Source organism: Diceros bicornis, chromosome 18, assembly GCF_020826845.1.
Source record: "Diceros bicornis minor isolate mBicDic1 chromosome 18, mDicBic1.mat.cur, whole genome shotgun sequence".
NCBI classification, from domain to species: domain Eukaryota; kingdom Metazoa; phylum Chordata; class Mammalia; order Perissodactyla; family Rhinocerotidae; genus Diceros; species Diceros bicornis.
The window spans coordinates 39017621-39038208 of record NC_080757.1 but is presented as its reverse complement, the minus strand read 5'-3'; the positions used below and the strand labels follow the sequence as shown (position 1 = coordinate 39038208).

The 20588-nt window shown below is 47.2% G+C and overlaps 2 protein-coding genes across 8 annotated transcripts in view; one reads left to right on the top strand and one right to left on the bottom strand.

Moving 5' to 3' along the window:
- FBXL20 (F-box and leucine rich repeat protein 20) overlaps positions 1–1614 on the top strand; it is a 109088-nt gene extending 107474 nt beyond the window's left edge. For all 7 annotated transcript variants that reach the window (XM_058560848.1, XM_058560845.1, XM_058560844.1 and 4 more), the window contains one exon: positions 626–1614. In XM_058560848.1, coding sequence (XP_058416831.1) covers positions 626–733 — 108 coding nt within the window. In that variant the 3' untranslated portion in view covers positions 734–1614. The remainder of the gene's footprint in view (positions 1–625) is intronic.
- Positions 1615–9775: 8161 nt separating this feature from the next.
- Positions 9776–19146, bottom strand: LOC131417420 (transcription factor CP2-like protein 1). Its single transcript, XM_058560852.1, has 15 exons — positions 18994–19146; positions 18356–18507; positions 18161–18234; positions 17044–17149; positions 16829–16935; positions 14312–14464; positions 13958–14068; positions 13345–13442; positions 13032–13086; positions 12654–12747; positions 12172–12262; positions 11621–11703; positions 10994–11139; positions 10798–10849; positions 9776–10201 (listed from the first exon to the last, which is right to left on the bottom strand). Exons 1-15 carry the CDS (start codon positions 19074–19076, stop codon positions 10164–10166), a joined length of 1443 nt encoding a protein of 480 aa, XP_058416835.1. The 5' UTR covers positions 19077–19146; the 3' UTR covers positions 9776–10163.
- Between the last annotated feature and the right edge of the window lie 1442 nt (positions 19147–20588).

Genomic DNA, 20588 nt, shown 5'->3' with positions numbered 1-20588 from the left:
GTTCCTAGACCCGCCTAGCTGTCAGGAATCTCTTCCATCCCTGAATCCTGAAGAGTCTTTATCTGTTCTTCACGTCACTTAGCACTTTTCCACTTTTATTTAGCTGTTTACGTGCATGTCTAGACTCTAAGTTCCGTAAGAGCAGGATCTCCATCTTGACCATCTTTGTACCCCTCTTATGTAACTAGCACAGTGCCTTGAACATAGTAGGAATTCAGAAACTATATATGTAGTAAAATCTAGAAGCATGTTGTTAAAAGAAGATAATGAGATTTTTTTTAAATATCAGAAGAAACATTGTCCACAATGATTGGAAAAAATTATTATTTTAAGCTTTTATAGTTTCTTTCAACTATGGGAATCCAAGTAGGAATCCCTTTGGGACAGGTTAAGAGAGTAGTATGAAGTTTCCCCCCAGTTTTATTATTATGGAAATGTGTGCCAAAGTTATGTGAGCTGATTTGGTCATTTAGAATAACTTGGGATGGTACAAATAACCAGGCCTCTCAACATCCCGACTGGTTGCGCTGCTTTCATTTCCGCTCAACCCCTCAGTGTTTTTTCTGAAAAGCAACATTGCTCTTTCTGTTTAAGCCCTCTCAGTAATGTTTCTGTCTTTTTTCAGACCCATTTACCCAATATTAAAGTCCACGCCTACTTCGCACCTGTCACTCCACCCCCATCAGTAGGGGGCAGCAGACAGCGCTTCTGCAGATGCTGCATCATCCTATGACAAAGGAGGTGGTCAACGGTGGTGAACTGAGTATTTAATGACACTTCTAGAATTACCGTGGAGTCTCCAGTGGAAGCAACCCCAGTGTTCTGGGCAAGGGTTACAAAGTGAGGGCAGCGTCCAGATCTCCAGAGCCACACATGCATACACGTACCCACCCTCACCCCCACCCACTCTAGCTCTGTGACCAGGGAACTGAAGTTTGTGCTGGCTTTATCAAGTGGATTGGTAAAACTTAACCATTCCTGTTGGACGTGCCCAGAAGAAAGTCATAGGCAAGGTAGAAGGAAAGGGGGTATTCCAGCAAACCCAGTGTTACTGCTACTGTGGTTTCTTTATTTTCTTAAGGGGTTTCTTTGGTGATATTGGAGCAGCAACTGCAGTCCTCCAGGGTCAAGGAAAGCATAAAAAAACAATATATGCTGTATCCAGGGACCAGGAAGAGAATTTCTTTGCATCCTATAAATGGTAGTCATCCACTGTGAGATGACTACAGAGCTTCTGTGCTTCCTTATTCCCATGCCAACATGCTGAGCATGCTCACAAAGAAGGCTCGTCCATTCCTCCTCTTGTGTTTTAGTATTTGGCCCAGAGGTTTCCTAAATGGTTGCATTGAAATCGCTGTGGTCCAAATGTGATTACTTATTCACGCAAATTGTCACTCTCTGTAGTATACTTGTGCACCTGTCTTTCGTTCGCTGTTGCTCCCTCCTGCACTCTTGCTCAGTCTGTCATCTGTTTATAGTCTGCTTACTCACACTCAATTGTTACTCGTTTGCTGCTGTTGTGTTTACAGTTTGCATTTTGGGTGATTAGTTGGGGTTACCAAACATTTTTAAAAGAGACATTATCAATAAATATTTTTTTAATTCTAAATTTTACCATTAGGGGGCCCTGCTGAATCTTTGCCAGTCTGAAGGGAACCTATAACAAAAGCAAGAAAGGTTATGAGAAGAAATTGAGCTAAAACTATTTTGATGAAAACAAACTTTGCCTTTTGGTTTCTGTTATGTCTTGTGATATTTGATAATACACATGATATGCCCAATATTCCACCTACACATTTTCCTTCCATCAAACGTCACTAACTTAATAAGGAGAGAGAAATGCCTTATTAGTAAAGGGTAGAATGGCAAATTCCAAAACTGAGCCTGAAAGCCCTCACCACCCAAGCTCAGACATGTTGTGTGTTCGCTGAAATCTAGGTGTGATCAGCAGCATCTCTGATTTGTGTCTGTAATGTTGTTTTGCTTTAGCAGGAGTGCTGGTAGAGGAGCTGTGCAGTCTAGGTGGTTGGTTTCTGCCCCACCCCCCATTTTAGCCTATCTGGGATACAAGAATGACCCTATAACAGCTGGTCAGCTGTTTGTTCTTGTTGATGGTATCATATCTAATGTTGGAGCCTCAAAGGACCAGAACCTTTTCAGAACCTGTAAACCATATCTCTCTTGTGCTCCAGACTTCCCCGTGAATGAAATACAAGGGTAGCCAGGTGAAGGCATTGGGGCAGCAGAAAGAGAACATTGAGGGGAAGTAGGGGCTTTAGTGGCTCGGCCCAGCCTGGTCACCAGAGCTGAGGGCAGGGTGTTCAGTGCTCATGATTCAAAGAGTCGAAGAAGAAGCTTCCCTCCCCTCCAAAACAATCATGGAAGATGAGGGAAATAAAATGAGTTTCTAAAGTACAAGAAGTAGATTTCTAAACCCCAACATTAGAAACCTTGTGTGATTTTTCATAGGATGACTTTTTTTTTTGGCCTTTTAGAATGTTAATGTGCAATCCACCATGATCTTAGATCATCTTCTGCGTGATGCAGGCTGTTAAAAGGCTTGTTTTAATACTGCAGGTGCTGGCTGTATAAGCATATGTAAGAATAATAAAGTGTCGTTTATTTCTCCACAAGCAATCAGATGAAAGGGTCCTAGAAATCTGTACTTTCCACCATTATTTAACATGTTATATTTCTTTTAAATTCTATTTTATTATTATGCCCTTTCAAAAGCTCCAATTACTTGTATTTTTTATTCCCCTTTCCGCTTATCCTCTTTGCCAATTACCAGATAAGAAATATACTTTTTAAAGTGAGATTCACTCTCCTGGCTATACCCCACACATACAAATGTACACACATGCACACACACTTCCAGATGTGGTTGATAATATTTGGGTCCCCAAGTCACTCGTTCAAACAAAACTAAAAAGAGAAATATTTAGGGGCCATCTGCTCTAACGTGTAATTTTTTTTTTTTTATAGTGCCTGAACAAATTGGCCATAAAACCCTAATTGATTAGTGTGTGTGGATTTGAATTGCCCAATAGTTGAGGCTATTAAGGTATTTCTTTACTTAAAAATATATTATATATAAGTTTAAAACACCCTATTCAGGGCCTGCCCGGTGGTGTAGCAGTTAAGTGCGTGCGCTCTGCTGCGGCGGCCCTGGGTTGGGATCACGGATATGCACCGATGCACCACTTGTCAAGCCATGCTGTGGCAGTGTCCCATATAAAGTGGAGGAAGATGGGCACGGATGTTAGCCCAGGGCCAGTCTCCCTCAGCAAAAAGAGGAGGATTGGCAACAGATGTTAGCTCAGGGCTAATCTTCCTCACAAAACAAAAAAACCACGCTATTCACCAGTACGTGAACGTCTCAGAAATGCTATTGCTCTACTTAAAGAGTGTACCTTCATGCAGGTCCATGTGGACTTGCCCAGGCGATCTCTGCCTCTTCGGGACAAGAACAGAGTCAAGTAAGAGAATAAAGGCCCTGGAGTGTGCAGCACTGGCTTGTATATGGTCAGGCAGGAGCCTTGTTCTTTTCTCAAGAAAACTGCAGGCCCATCAAACTTGGAAGGAAATATATTTTTATGCCAATCTGCAAGCTATGCCAGCTGATGAAATGTATCAGGAGTTTGAGAACCCAGAACATGGTAAGTTCTGGTCAGGTGGAAAGGGTCCTGATATCTGAACATAATACTTCCTGTGTCAACATCAGGGACACTTTTGAAAATTCAGTAGGGCTTCAGAGGTGTAGGAAAAACTATCCTTAGGAAAAACTGTTGGTCTATTTGTCTGACTCCAGAGCCCCTCCACGTTATGCCTTCTGTAATGAAAAAATACTGTTAACAGAGAAGAGATTTGGGATAAGAAGGTACCCAGCTGTTGCCATAAACCTGCAGATAGCCAGAAGGAATGATTGCATTGCCTCTGGAGAAAGTTATTAAAATCCAGATCATCTCTTTTCTAAGCAGCCTTTTCTCCTTACATTTTCCAGCATCGTTTGTTTGCTACATCAATATCTTTTATATTCTCTTCATCAGACCCAAAGTGATGCCAGTTTTTTTTTTTTTTTTTTTGCATTGACTTCTCCCATTTCCTTCCTACGCCCATCCTTGTCCTCTATTTAAAGCCTCCATCTCACTCCCAATGATGCTGCTGATTTATTCTCAAGTGTCTCCAGTCCAGCTTCTTTTTTGGGTCCTTGTCCTGATCTAGGCAAACTACCCTGGGCAGTCTTGAATTCAGTAACTGTCATGTGGCTCAGGCCGTTTTTTAGTGAGTGGTCTTTGATGTCTGCTTACTGAATTTGAAATCAAACTGTTGGATATGAGGAGGAAGGGGATCTGGCGTCATCCTGTTTTCCAACATTTGGAATATGAAAGCATATTGTGCTTTATGTAAAAAATGTTTTCTCCTCCTATTCTGCTGTTTAGTGGATGTAAAAGTATTTGTTAAATAGTTTTTGTGAATTTACACATCCATTAAGTTGATTTAGCAGATATCTAAGTCAGAAATTCTACGTATTCCTTATATCACACATTAAGAGGGAAACCTGGTAAATATTTTCATGATGCTTTATTTTGGGCTTTCCAGACTGTGTGAACAGTTCGATGTAGCTATAACACTACAGCAGTCAAGTTCTTTTATTTCTTCTAACTGCCTTGCAAAATGCATTGTTACTGGTTTGATAGCCCACTAATGCCATGAGGGACTAAACAAAGTATGCGATGGGACCTGTCTTGGTTTGAAGTGGTTAGGAAATGTGCGACTGTCCCTTGAGAGAAGGTGGTTTTCTACCTGCCTGTGGGCTGCATGTTCTTAGAGGACGGTGTTGTTCGGAGTGGAGGAACACTTGCAGATCACAGTTGACCCTTGGCCATTTAATTACTGTGCTGAAAGTCACAGACTGCTCATGACAGTTGTCCCAGTGAGAGAGGAGGAGATTAAAGGAAATTGGTCTATTCTGCCTTTTCCCTCCTTGTGTGCATGATTTAAGGTTAGGTTTCTATCCCCATTGTGCGTGCTGCTGACAGACTCTTTCAGTGGTATGCTTTGAGCTTCTGGAACATTTTATAAGAAGATTGCCTTCTCTATCTGCCCACAGTTTTAGGTGTTTAACTACCTGAAACCCAGGCAGTGTGAATCAGCTGAGTCTTGTTTGAGAAGAGGCGTAGGATGTTTGATTGGAGGTCTTGAGGCAGAACCCTCCCCCTTACAATGATCTTGGACCAAAGAACTCTAAAGCACTAGAAGGGTGAGGGGAAATATGGAGTCTCAGCCTCTTCTCACCTTCATTTCTGTCATAAATTTTAAGATTCTAATTGTAATTGTAAGATTGGGAGATACAGAAAACTGTATAAGGTCATGTCAATAGGGTATAATTAACCCAGGTAATTTGGGAATAAAATTTGGCTGTATTTGCTATATCCAGATGCCCTAACTTAACATCTTGTTCTCCAGCAAAGAACATGCTGCTCTAACCTTGTCCTCTCACTTGGGACAAACTTTCCACCTGCCAGAAACTACCATTTGAGGCGAGTTTTCTGCATGAAGGGCTTCTGCAGCTCCCCTCCTCCCGCCAAGGCAAGTCTACCTATTTTGTCTATTGTTATCCTTAGGAACATTAATTCTGCATCTCTGAAGCCTTTGATTCCTAGGAAAGTCAGTAAGAACCTCTCAACTGAGTCTGAGTGAATCTTTGGAGCCCAAGAAAGTTACACTTTTCTGCAGAAAAAAATTTGTTGGACAAGCTCACATGTGGAATCTTAAGAGAAATTCCATAATGTACTTCTTCCATCTCTGCCTCATGTGTTTTTTGAGTAAGCCCTTGGTAGAGTTTGGTTCACAGGTATTGCGTCTCAGTGCTTCCTCAGCCAGGGTGGTTTGTTTTAGGAAAAAGAACCATGAGCAACCAAAACTGTATCAGTTGGCCCTTTCTATTTTCTGTTTTGCAGTGTCTTGTTTTGAAGAATTAGGGTGGGGAAATGGTAGATAAGATTCAAAGCGAAGGAGAAAATCAGTTCTGGAACTGGGGTAATTTGCTTCAGGTACAAGCATCTGTCGTGAATATGTCGCAACAGCTGCCTCACATGTGGTCGATTGACTTTCCTGTTCATCTAACAAACTCCATGCACTTCTTAGTGGCCAGGAGGGCTTGTACTTTCCACACACCTGACCGGAGTCATCTGATGGGGATTGGTACCACCGAAAGAACCACCATTGCTTCCCAGCTGATTCTGGGCATGGTTTTCACTGGGGCAAGAGCAGGTAGGCAGTAAATGAGAATCCCCACCCCGAGAAGAGATGGGAAAAGAGAGGTGTCTATACTGCAGAAGAACCCAGGGAAATCTTTGAAGTGATGTCTTTTTTTATTAAAGTTGAAGAAGGAAACTTGGCCCCACTAAGTTTCGCTTGTCTTTGTCTCTTACTACTTCTTAATTCAAATCTGTATCACACTGCTGGTCACACACACATGTGTTTCTTATCCTAGCCTAACCCTTCTCAGCCCCTGAAGTCATTATTCTAGTTTGTTTCTCTTTTTTATGGCACTAGTGAATGAGAACCTAAAGTCTTAGAAAATTCTAACTTGAAAAGGAGTCTCTAACTGGCATGGTTTGATTAATTACTTTACTTTTTTCCCCCTGAAGACGTGAATGATTTTCTTTCCTAGTGCTATATAATAGATCTGTAATAAGAAACCTTTGCTGCTACTTGCCTAGGTTTACATTGCTTTTTTCCTTCCCTTAAGAATAATTGATCTGTGCTTCTCTGATGACTAATTTCTAATAATTGCAGGAAGAGGTGAGCCTGAGATTTCTTCTCTTACTTCCCTCCTCAACCTACCCCTAAATTACACATTAACTTCTAACATATACAGCATCCATGGGAGGGGCTCATCGAAAGCTACTTGTGTCTTTTCTCACCGTGCTGCAGCTCTCAGAGCTGGCCCCTGAGGATCTGTAACTGCCCAGTCCGAAGGGTTAGTGTATGGGAAGAAAGGCCTTCTTAATTTTGCCTTTCTCCATTCCATTTGTGTGACTGAACCTTCACATGCCTCCCACTCTGTCCACCTCCTTTTTCCTCCTGGAAATTGTTTCCCAGTAACCTGCCTCGCATTTCCCAACTGCTCTCCTCACCTTTGCCCACCTTCCAGTGACCCTGAGGGCACAGACCTGACAAATGTGGTCCGTGCAGGGCTCTGAGGACTGTGAGGACTACTCTTGCCTGTTAGACCCTGCTTGGGGACAGAGATGGGTGGGTGAGGGGTGCTATGAGAGAAATGTTTATCTTCAACCTGGCTGTTTCATCTCTGCACCACCCCACCCCACTCCCTTTAGAAGATAAAATGCAGAGGACGTTGACTGGCAGGGTCTGATCCCAGACATCGCTGTCTGGCCTAAGCCTTCCCCAGCCATTCGGCCTACCCTGGAGTGCTTCAGTGTGTGGGAGCTGCTGCTTACTTGTTTCTCCACCAGGCCTACCCCAAGGCTTAGCCAGTCGCTGGGACTGACACAGTTCCCTACATGGTGGCTTAACACCAGGTTCCATTAGCTGTCCAAGTGACTGTGTTTCCACTCAATACTTTTGGCGCTTGAGGATGGGGGGAGGGAGGGTTATTTAAAATAAATAAAATCCAAGGTGGCAGTAGAGGATTCCTTTTGCTTTAAAATCTTTGGACTAAAAAAAATATGTTTTTTATATATAAATATATAAAGTAAATTGTTATGTAACTATTATTGTTTCCTGTATGTTCTAATTTGTTTTATGATGTAATTAAAGGAAATAAGCTGTGAAGACTTTTCGTTTTGCTGCAGAAATAGCCTTACTTGGAGCTGTGATTCTTAACTTCTTTGAACCCTAGAACTACAAAGGCTCCTGAGGCTGAATGATGGGGCTTCTTTTTGGCATCTTTATATTTTTTAAATATCCTTTAATTAGTACTCTCTATTTATTAATTATTTAATAGCCTCTATTTAATAGCTCTTTATTAACCTTTATTTAATACCCTGAACTCCACTTGTCTCTTAAAAGAAATGGAAGGCATAAGTCAGTTTCTAAACACCTTTGCTTTAACTAATTTGATACTGACAGTTCAACCTGAGTCCCTTCCCTGTGCAGAGCATTGCCCTTATGTGGACTAGGGAGAGAGAGAGGATGGAGTGGTGTGATGATTAAACACACAGGCTCCGAACTCAGATTGCCTGACTTCTGCCCACCCTTCTGATCTCAGCCAGTTAACCCTTCTGTCTCCGTTATTCTTTGGTAAGGTGGGCATAACAGTACCTACTTCAGAGTTGTGGAGATTAAAAGAGATAAATAATGCACATGGTAAACACATGTTACGGGCTTTTATTCCCTTCCTTTCAACAAATATTTCAGTATGTAGTCTGTGCTAGAAGCTCTAGACTGAGAGATACACAAAGGTTAATGCAACAGGGCCCCTATCCTTTTGGTGGAGATGAGCAGTGGAGCCAAATCAGCACCCTAAATTGAAATCTCAGTTGTCTACCCTGCCATGAAACACCCTGGAGAGCCCTGTGGAATCGCAGGCCCCACTTGAAATCCACTGATCCTGCATGAGATCAAGGCCTGGTCTGGACTGGGCATCTGGGGCCAACATAGTCCCTTCCAATAGTGCAGTTGTCCATATTGAGTCAGCCTTGGACAATGGGGGAGGCACTTTCTAGATCTTTGAACTTCAAAGGATAAGCGAACTTCCCTTTCCCCCATTCATTGTTAATTAATTCATGTAAGTGTTTAGAGCCTTCCTCCTCCCTACCCTCCCTAGCCAGAGGCCACCTGTTTTTTTTTTTTTGTGAGAAAGACCAGCCCTGAGCTAACATCCAATGCCAATCCTCCTTTTTTTTGCTGAAGAAGACTGGCCCTGGGCTAACATTCGTGCCCATCTACCTCTACTTTATATGGGACACCACCACAGCATGGCTTAACAAGCGGTGCATTGGTGCGCGCCTGGGATCCGAACCGGCGAACCCCAGGCAGCCGCAGCAGAGCGCGCACTTAATTGCTTGCGCCACCAGGCTGGCCCCGCCACCTGGTTTTAAGACCAAAGATGATCAGTAAATGATAACTGAGGTAAATGATTAATAAGAAATTAAGCAGATAGTTTAAAGAGGCCACCTTGGCCTGTCTTCCACTCCATTTTTATGGGTTTTCCCTTTTCAACATGTTTGAAATTTTTCATAATAAAATTTTGAAGGAAGGGGATGAAAAGAAATGAGCACAATAAGATATGACCCAATATCACTTACCTTTTTTAAAAGCACTTGATTTAATATAAAATTGGTTTTCTACATGGAAAAAGAGATGCACAAAAAAAATCAGTTTCAGGTGGATTACAGACCTAAAAGTGAAATGCAAAATTAAAATTTAAACTTTGAAAAATATGCATAGGAAATTATATTTATGACCTTAATGTAGGGAAAGATTTAAGACCTAAAAATTAAAAGATTAATAAATTCAACTACATATTTTAAATAAAGCCCCATAGTCTCAGGGTTCAAGAATAGCTATAGTATTTCCCAAATCTCTAGAGCTGAAGTTTTAAATAAGTGCAGTGATTGATAGTTGAATGGTCTTTTGAAGGCTTTAGTGATTCGTTTTTGCCCAAACTAATTGAAAAAAAAATCCAGCCAGATTTATTTATTTCTCTGTCCCAGACTCCATCCCTTGCCCTACTTTATAGTTTAAGCGGAAGACGTTTCCCCAGAAGGACCATAACACCAAGAAAATTGAACGACATGTTAAATATATGTCTTTTAAAAATAACTTTTAATTTAGAAACAGGAAGGGCTGAATAAAATTTTAAATACGAATTAAAGCACTCAGTTTTCAGCAGCACTGTTGGGGCAGAAGCTCCTTATCCGTATCACCAGGCTTTTTTCCTCACAGCTTTGGCCATCTCAGTTCAGCTTAGGGGGCTGTGTCCTGGGTTCCAACAACTGTTGCTGCTGAGCAGAAAGAAATGTGAGCCTGGGGGCTGCTTGCCTCCTCCCCACGGGTAGGACACATGACAGTTGGGCTCTTCAGCTGGAGCCCAGTGAAGCAGCCGAGGATTTTAACAAGGCTTCTGGTGAACACAGGGCTCCAGAGAACCAGGCTGGCACTGGTCTCCTTGCAGCAGGGTGCCCCTGGGCCTAGGTCAGAACCAGGTAGTAGCCATCTGGATTCTGCACTGAAAGCAGTAAAAAGGGCACCATTGGGATGAGGCACCAACGACCACTACTGGGCTGCTCCCAAACCTCCAAGCTGCCTGCACTACATCTGCCACACCCAAGTGTTCTTCCAAGCCCACCTGGAATAAACCTCTTTAGGAAACCTCCCTGTGTGCTATATAGCTTAGCAGGCATCTGAATAACCAGACCCACAAGTCGGAGGTGCTCTGTGCCAGGGAACATCCAGCACGCACCTGCCCTTCTGCCCTGTATGATTTGGGGGGTGGGGGTGGGGGTGGGGGCAGCTTACCTTACCCTCTAATAAACTGCCTGACATTGAAACTGCGGCATTTTTTCTCTCATGAAAATGCATTTACTCAGTCACGTTTTTCCTGAGCAATAAATAGCAATCTTTTAGCTATCTGAGTCTCTGTCCCTTTCACACAAACAAAGCTGGCCTTCAGCAAATGTTTACCAGTTGATTGGGACACTGCTCCCCTCTTTCCCCCAACACACACTCGCACCTTCAAGAAACCTTTTAATCTCATTGAGACGATATAAATACAATCTTACCCTTTCTAGGTCCTGCCAAACACAGTTCTTCTAAAACCCCTACCTTTCTTCACCACAGCCACAAAGTATGATTCATCCTTAAGATTCTGAACCACCTGCAAGGGAGAAGGGGTCACTAAGGCAGTTCTGTTCTTAGAGCCAAACAGAATAAGCTAGGGCAGGGAGAGGGAAACTGGGCCTGAGGTGGATGAGTGATCAAGGCCTTTGTGGGGCCTTGCAGGGCACCGCTGCCCATTTACCTGGTCACTGAGGAGAATGAGGATGCCCCCAGGGCCCTGGTGGAAAAGGCGGTGGATCTGATTGGCTGGGAGAGCCAAGCGCTCCGCCAGTTTCCCCATCAGCTCCACAGCACTGAGTTCATTCAGAGAGATTTCTTGGTAAAAGCCTGGGGGTGTGGGCAGCAGAGAGGCAGAGATCAGGAGGAAGGAGGGGGCAAAGTGACAGCCTCATGGGGAGGGGCAGGGGTGGGAGGAGAAGGAGTAAAGAAGGAACAGCTTATAAATCCACTTAGTCTTCACCTTTGGGGAGACCTCACACTGAGGGGAGCCCCCAGTTTAAAGAGGAGATGGGACACCTATATATGAATGACTGAAACCCAAATACAATAACAATTATAATGTTCTGATCCCTCATACTAATAGAATGACAAAATCAGATGGGGTTAGGGAGTAGAACATGGTGGAGTAAACCCAGGGAGACATCCTGGAAGGAGAGGACTAATCTGGTCATGGAAGACAGGGGAATGCCAAGGAGGGCATCCCGGGTCCGAGGAATGGTGGAGCATCACCCTCTCCCGAGGCCAGAAGAGGTTTCATGCAGCCACACCTGAATTTCTTGTCTTCTGGAGAGAGAGGCTAGAACCTCACCTGAGTCGGGGTTCTCAGGAACCTCGTTCTCTTGCCTAGAGGCCTCCTGAGCCACATATAAAGTCAGCCGATGACGGATGGGCCTGGGCCAGGAAAACAGTCTATGTATCAGCCCTTCATACCTGAACTAACAGCTCCCACTTATAGCCACCATAAGCCACCTGGGAGAGTCCCCGCCTCCTCCCAAGTCTCTAGGGAGAGAGGTCACCAAGCATTTCTTAGACATTTAATGCAAGTTGGACCTAGGGGGAGAGAAGATGAGGAAAATCGATCTCTGTCCCCAGAAATTAAGTGATGCAGATGGGATGGCCACAGAAAGAAGAGATCACAGGAGCCTAACTTTTTAGCCCAGCCCTGCCAGCCTTGCTCTGACCTCAGGCAGGTCACTGTCCTTCTTGGGCCTGAGTTTCTTCCTCTGTAAAAAGAGGCAGTGGAACTAAGTGGTCTTTTAGGTGCCTTCCAGCTTGAACATCCTATGAAACACCACTGCTAGCTGAGTTGGTAAGTGCCACTACAGTGGGAAGGGGACCCTAGTTGGCAGTGCCCAGCACCTGTCTCTAAGAGTATTGAAAAGGCGGATCCCATCGGCAGCCCCGCAGATCTGGATAAGGTCCTGGCGCGTAAGCTTCAGCAGATCAGTGCCTGCAGGGTCAGACAGGGCCAGATTAGGGAAAGAGGCCTGGGATCAAGGGTGGCAAGGAACACCGTCCAATATTAGTCTACGAATAGCCCTAGTATGTCCAGACATGGGAGTCAGACTTAGATTCAAATCTCAGCTCTGCTGCTTGCTAGCTTTGTATCCTTGGGCAAGTTATTTAACCTTTCTGAGCCCTGTCCTCAAGGGGTAGTGTATAAATTATATAGGACAATACATGAAAAGAGAGCCTAGCAAGCATAGTGCCTGGCAACTTTCAGCCCTAAATAAAAGTTAGTTGAAGGGCACACAGCAAGCCAGGACAGAGACAGGCTTCCTGCCTGACTGTCCTGCCCTCAGTCCCCTACAGGTTTTGTCCCTGCCAGACCTGAGCCTCACCAGTGAAATTGGCCAGCATCCGGCAATAGCTGGAGAACCGGTGTCGATGCAACCACTGCTGCGTCTCTAGGATGGAGGCTCCAGGGTTCAGATCCTGAGGCATAAAAAAGGCGATCCAGGTAATACCATGGACCTATGGACTGAGAACAAAGGGGAGGGGAAACACAGCCCCTGCCCTCGGGACCCCAAGTCTGAGAGGAGAGGCTCATCCTGCCTACGGGAAGTGCCCAATCCTATCAGGAACAGTTTTGCGATTTGTGGCCATACTGCATCTGTCCACCAGGGGGCAGGGCCACCCTATTCTGGAGAGCGAGATGAAGCCGCTGAGAAGAAGGCTTTGGGATAGTGGGTTGAGAGGGTTGGAAAGGGAAGACTCACTTCAGCTGGGCTGCCCCCCAAGGTGTCCAAGGCGAATGGTGGTGAGGAGCAGAGTCTGGGAGGGTGTAGAGAGTCAGGGGCTCTGCGGAGCAGTGCAGCCAGTCTCCCGCCTCACCACTATTCCCCAGGCCTGCCCTGGGATGCGGAGCTTGCTGGGTGCATCCCACATATTCCCCAGAAGGCGCCTGGCTGAGCCTCTTCACCCGCCCCAGCCACACGCTCAACCCTGTCCCTCCCCCGATGCCAGGGCTGAGGAGCTCTTCCCTTCACTCTCACCCGGAAGAGCTGATGGGAGGTGCTTATCCCGCCTCACCTCTCCGGGGACAGGAGCTTGCAGGAGTAGGGGGATGTCAGAGCCTGAGGGCTGAGAGGCGAGTGGGGCTCTGCACTGGGCTCTGGCCACCGTGGACACTGTGGGTAAACAAACAGCAAGGTTGGCCTGGACAGTCCGAGTGCAATGGTGGCTGTTGGCTCACCCCCCTCCATCTGTATCTTAAGAGCTGACAAGAGACCTGCCTTGGGCCAGACTTGGTCCCTGCCCTAGGAGGAGTCCCTGACACATAGACAAAGTTTCCACACAAAGGAAGAAAGTAAACTAGCCTGCAGATCTGTCTGGGATAGTTGGGGAAGGCTTCCTGGAAGACCTAGCCAGAAGCAGCCGCAGGAAGGGAGGTGCTCCAGGCAGAGGGAGCAGAAGTGAGGTGGCAGGGATAGCAGGGCACAGGAGAGGCAGCCTGGAAGGTATCAGCTCCTGGAAGTCTTGAACGACAGTGTAGTTTATCCTTGTAGAAAACCAGTGGCATCACTGGGGGGCTGTGATGTTCCTGGAGCAGTCACAGTCCTTGAGGCCTCAATTTCCCCATGTGTACGGTGAGGATCTTTTCTCTAAACCTCCCCTCCTGCTTCCACCGCCCCAACACACACACCTCCACGAAGACCGTGCTCTCACAGGCGACCTGATACTTGTGTCTCTCATGCAGAGGCTGTTTCTCAATCTTCTCCCAGTCAGTTTTCAGTTTCCGGTCAGCTCCTTTGGGCTACAGGAGGGTGACAAGGAAACAAGGAAAGGCCCCCTCTTTATCTGCCCACTTCTCGTTACAGAAGGGAGTCTAAGAAGGAGATCAAGTCCCATCCCTCCGTGTACAGAGAAGGAAACAGTCCCAGAGATGAGGATCGCAGGCTGAGCGTCCACGGCAAAGCAGGGCCAGAATCCGCACAGACAGCAAGGCAAGGTGACAGCCCTCAGAGGGAGGTGAAAGGGGCCCTGGTTCTGCCTGTACCTTGAACACCTTGATGAGGCAGCCAGCCGAATGCAGGTGCTCGGGCGGAAGCTCCTTGTCACTGGGCTTGAAAGTGTCGATCTGGAGGCGGAAGGGAACGCCTTTCTCTCCACCCTTTTTCCGAGGTGTGAACTCAGTGCTGATGCAGTGAACCTGAGGTGAAGAAGCAAAGAGAAAGCAGGGTGACTCCAGGTCCCACTCACATTCAAGAGATTCCACCTAAAACCTCTTACCTGCCTGTCACCTGTCAGCCCTTACCACAGCAACTTTCCATCCCCAACCAGTGTCTATTTTTAAGCGTCACTTTGTCAGGTTCTTTCCCTTGTTGGAAATCCTTCCATGGCTCCCCATGGTTATGGGATGAGAAGCAAAGTTCCTGACCCTGGCGTGGGAGCACCTTAAAGAGCCAAGTCAAGCCTTTCTGCATGGCTGCACTCTCTTACCCATCAACGAGCCCACTGACCCACCTAGTCAGCCTGATCACGACCCCCAACACACCTGCAGAGTTCTCCTGAGAATCCTCTACCTGGAAAGCTCTCCCTGCGCACATCTGCGCCAAGACGTCCCCTTCCGGCGTAGGACTGCCAGTCAAAATACAGTGTGCTCAGTTAAATTTGAATTTCAGATAAATAATTTTTTAGTGTAAGTGTGTCCCAAGTATTGCATGGGACATACTTATAGTAAAATACATATATATATATATATATATATGTATATATATATAATTCAAATTTAACTGAGTGTCCTGTATTTTATTTGCTAAATCTGGCAGTCTACCCCAGGAAACTTTCCTGGCCCCACCTCACACAGCCTGCAGCCTGTGTTCTGCCTGGCCCCAGGATTCCAAGGGCAGGTAGGGTCTTCCCCTCTGTTCACACCCACTGCCCACTACAGCCCTCCCACAATCCTGTGAAGAACAGTTCAAGGGGCTAACTTTATAGGTGGGGAAACTAAGGCTCACAGAGATTATGTGACCTGGGCAAGGTCCACGCTAAGAAGTGGTGGAACTGAAATTGTGCCACACTGGCCTGACTCCTAGTCCAGCTGCTTACACCATGGCAGGCACTCATAAAAGGGACTTTCAGGTGACTTTTGGCAATATTGTTTGATTATAAAGGGAAATCTATTCAACATAGAAAATGTGGAGATCGTCAAAAAAATATGAAGACGAATATAGGCCTCTCCCATCTCTCTACTTCTCAGCGATCGCACTGTTAACGTTCCAGTGTGGTCTCTTCCTATCTTTTCTCTGGGCAAGGGAGAAAAAAAAAAAAAAAAGACTTGTGTATACACACACTTTTTTATTTTTACAAAATAGAAATCAAACTTTAAATACAAGTTTGTCTTCTGCCTTTTCTTTGTTTATAGGAAAGCAGTTCTCTTGTCAGTAAATATTTCTCAGAGGAATCATTTTGTTTTGTTTTGTTTGTGAAGAAGACCAGCCCTCAGCTAACATCCGATGCCAATCCTCTTCTTTTTTGCTGAAGAAGACTGGCCCGCAGCTAACATCGGTGCCCATCTTCCTCTACTTTATATGGGATGCCGCCACAGCATGGCCCAACAAGTGGTGCGTGGGTGCGCGCCTGGAATCCAGACTGGCAAACCCTGGGCCGCCGCAGCAGAGTGCACCCACTCAACCACTTGCGGCGCCAGGCAGGCCCCTCAGAGGAATCATTTTAACGGCTACACAATTTCCATCGTAAGCCTGTACTAAAACTTATTTCAAAGTCAATCCTCTTCCGATGGGCATTTTGGTTGTTTAAAATCCTTCAAAAACAGTGCTGCCATGAATAGCTGGTAAATATATCTATGTGTACGTATTAAACACTGCTATAGGATAAATTTCTTAAAGTGGAACTACTGGGTAAAAGAGTATGACATTAATTTAATGTTTTTCCCAGGTGCCACCCTACCTACAGAATGGGTGCACCAATTTGCATTCTCAGGATCTGAGGGTGTCTGTTTCTCCAAACCTTACCATTAATAGTTTTTTAAAAGTCTTTTAAAAGTCTTTAAAAGTCTATGTATGTAATTTTAATTAGCATTTTATGAGGTTGAACTGTCTACATTTACTGACAATTTGTATCCTTCTTTATAAATTGTCTCATATCCTTTTCCCACTTTTCTATTGAGGTTTCATGTATTTTTTCTTATTGATATGTAAGAACTTTCTATATATTTAGGATATAACACACTATATGTCATATATGGCAATTATTTTTCCCATTTGATGTCTCCTTTTAATTTTGCCTACGTATTGCAGACCATTACTTTTTATGAAACCATGTTCTGTCCTGCGTTTGGCAGTTTCTTCCACTGCTTAGTGTTTCACAAGTCTTGCTCTATGGTGAGATTCGATAAACATTTATCCATATTTTTTTCCTGAAGGTGCTTTCTGGTAGTGATACATTCTTATTGTCCACTCACCCCCACCCACACTCACCTTCCTTTCCCACCGAGGCTGCTGCCACCCCCATCTGACCTCCAGCCTCCTCCCAGTCCCAGCTTCAGACTCACCTGTAGGAAGAGGGAGGTCCTCTTGGTTGGGTCCCAATGAAACTCCACTATGTTGAGCTGTGAGGGCAGGACTTGGGGTTCTATCACCCCCATGGACAGGGGCACATCTGCAGGCACAGGGTGGCAGACAGGGAGCAAGTCTCAACCCTCCTCACCCACAAGGGCTTCCAAGCCAGAAGGTGGCCCTAAAGGGTCCCTGGTCCCTCCCCACTCACCAATGTCCAGGATGCGGTCCCCAGGCCGGCTCCATCTCCACCCTGCCAGTTGCTGCTGCTCCGTGTACTGCAGGCGCCGGTCGTGGAACACCACACGCACCACGCTCTGCAGGTACAGGAGGGCACGGGTCACAGGTCAGAGGGTGCCCGAGCATTTGGGAACCAATTTCCATACCTAGGGTAGGCCAACCCCACCCTCTCCCCCACCTTGCTTCCCACCCCGAGGGGGCATAAGGACTTAGAATCACTAGATCCATGTCCAGATGCCCACCTGCCACTCACAAGCTGTGAAACTGGGGAACTAACCTAGAGACCCTGAGCCTCAGTTTCCTCATCTGTAAAATGGGGGAGTTAATCCCTTCCCACTCTTAGTCACTCTACCCATGTCTTTTCTTTGCAGCACTTATCAATTTGTAATCTGTAAATCAATTTGTAATTGCATGTAATTTGTGTAATTACATGTTCGTCTCAGTAGAACGCAAGCCCCCTAAGGGAGGGAACTACCTATTTCTTTACTGCTGAATCTCTAGCCCATAGAATAGTTTCTGGCAAAGAATGGGAGCTAAATAAACAATTTTTTTGAGAGAAGAAATCATTTGTTGAATAATGCTATGTAAATGTACTTCTAAATCCTGGTTCTGCTACTTACTGGCTCTGTGTCCTTGAGAAAAGACTTAACCTCTCTGTGCCTGTTTCCTCAACAATTCCTGCGCCCTACTGAGCTGTTGTGAAGGTCAAATTAACAAGTGGACTTGAGGGGCCAGCCCGGTGGCGCAGCAGTTAAGCGCGCACGCTCCGCTTCGGCGGCCAGGGGTTTGCAGGTTCGGATCCCGGGTGCACACCGAGGCATCACTTGTCAAGCCATGCTGTGGCGGCGTCCCATATAAAGTAGAGGAGGATGGGCACGGATGCTAGCCCAGGGCCAATCTTCCTCAGCAAAAAGAGGAAGATTGGCATCAGATGTTAGCTCAGGGCTGGTCTTCCTCACACACACACACACAAAAGTGGACTTAAGAGGGTTCTACTTGACAATGACATCACAGTGATGACATTGGCTTCCCTCCCAGAGGGACAGCTATAACCAGCCCTTGCCGGTTCTGGGAGGGGATGCACCTACCTTCAGCACCTGGGGGCACTGGGTGGCATCACCCAGCTTGGGGTTCCAGAGCATCCGCACCTCATAGGACTGGCCTAGGGAGAGATGAAGAGGGTGTGTGAGCCTCATTCTGAGGGGCAGAGATGGTGCTTGCCACCCCCAGCCCACCCTGGGCCCAGCCTCCCAAGTCCCTTTCCTTCCCCAGGCCCAGCGAACCCTGGTTCAGGTAGGTGAGGGTCTCCTCTTGCTGCTTCATGGCCGGCGAGGTGGCTGCACAGAGCACATATTGGAATGCAGGGCAGGGAGGCTCCGTGCCGGGGATGTTGGGCAGCTCTTCCTGCTTCAGGTAGGGCAAGGGCAGGGACTCCCTGCCAGGGAGAGGAGGGCACCGCCAGCTTTCTGCCCTGTCCACCCCATCCCTTGAGAGGCTTCCACTCTCTGCCAGCTCCTCCCTCCAGGGAGCCTACAGTTTCCTGTGGCAGGAACCCCAGCAGCAGCCAGGGCCTAAGGGGCCCCCATTCAGCTCCTCTGGCCTCGGGGAGACCTCCCCTAAGATGCAAATCCCAGATACTGCTAAACATCTGCAAACATCTGCCATCAATTACCTGCGTGCAGCCTCAGGGCTTGCCTGACACCCAGTAAATGTCCCAAAAAAGTGTCCTGTGGGGTAGGTGGTCAGGGTGTTTGAGACATCCCGGGACCCCCTAAACTCCAGGTACATTTGACCACTTCCCAACCCCAAAAGGCACCCAGAGCACGAAGCCCACCCGCTTGAAACAGATGGCCCTACCATGTCCACCTCAACTCAGACCAGGGCCTGCGTGGGGGCTGGGGGAAAGGGATCTGGCCCTTACCTGAGCAGGCTGCTTGGAGGTCCAGGGTACAGTTCCCCAGGACTGGGCCACAGGTGCTCCGGCTGGTTGTGCCAAAACAGCATCTTGGAAAGGGAGCAGGGCCAGCTGTGTGACAGAGAGCTCTGCACTGGGTTGGGCTGGACCCACTGGGCCGTCCACCTGGGGCCTCAGCCTTTATACACAGAAACATATGCATAAAGGGTGGAGCAAGGCCCAGGGCCTCTCACTAGCTGAGCACCCAGGCCTTTAGGAAAGTCGAGACCCATGAGGCAGCCCAAGCTGGGGGGGCTCAAGAAATGACGTCCCCAGGGCTCCCCACCAATCATTAACTTGAAGGGGAGATGGTGGTGCAGCAAAACAAAGTCACGAGGATGAATGTGCACTCCCCCGCCTTCCCCAAGAGGCCCAGGGACAATGAGGGGGCATACTCAGTCTTCAAGATGGGCTCCAGATCCGCAAGCTGTGCAGAGTCCTGGAAACCATGGTCCTGGACCCCTCACATGACCCCCTGAGAGGAGCCTGTCCACTCCAGGGGACAGGACAGGCAGACACACAGCATCACATGGACCTACAAAGGGCCTTTGCTCCCCACTGGCCTCCCTCCTCTCCCCTACTGCGCGTGCTTGCACGCGCACACACACACACACACACACACACACACACGTGCAGTGATGGCAGGACACCTGTCCTTTCACTGGGGGCTGCCAGGCTAGGGGACTGGAGTTTACAGAACATAGTCCAGCTTGCTGTGGAAACAACTCAGAGGGTGCACTGGGAGGGAGACCCCACCTGTGGGGAGGAGGAGGGTGTGCCTGGGAGTGCCCACTCCCAGGGCAATAGAAGGAGAGGAGCTCCAGTGGGCTGGTTTCTTTGTCTCTCCTCTGCCTTGGGGCATGAGGCAAACTGTGTTTATGGACAAATACAGTCTGTCTGGGGGACGGCTTCCTTCCCCATGCTCAGAACTCTGTTGTCACTGTACACAGGCAGCCCTAGCCCCCTGCGCCCACCCCCCACTACTGTGTTTGGTATAAACAGACTAGGACCTGCAGAGAGCAGAAACAGGGCTCTAAAAACATGGCCTGATGGCATGTGACCCTAGCTATCCATGCTTTGTGATTCTGGGGGGCCTGTCTGGGGGAGAGGGAAAGCCCAAGAGTACCTCTCACATACCAGGCAAGGTACCTCCATCTCCAGGTATCTGGCCCTTGTCTTGTACAGGCTTTGTCCTCCCATGAAGCCAGACAAAATGCAGGGGGGGAGGAAGGGGAGAAGCCCTGAGGGAATGGGAAACATTCCAGGCAGGGGGGCCAAAGGAATCTGAGTCCCCAAGATCCCCACGATGTTATCCCCAAGACTGGGAGAGTCCAAAGTTGGATTCAAGGCCAGGAGGCCCCCGTGGAACCCTCCAAGGTTGGGCAGAGCAGGCTCCCAGAAAGGGCAGAGGCAGGGGAGTAGGAGGGGTCCAGGTGGGGCTTGGCCTTGGCCTGTGGGAGTGGTGGTGGGGCAGAGGAGATAAGGTGGAAAAGGAGGCTGGTGTGGGCCCCCTTGGAGGATGCCACCAGGAGCTGGTCCTAGAGTGCGTCTCCAACTGCCAG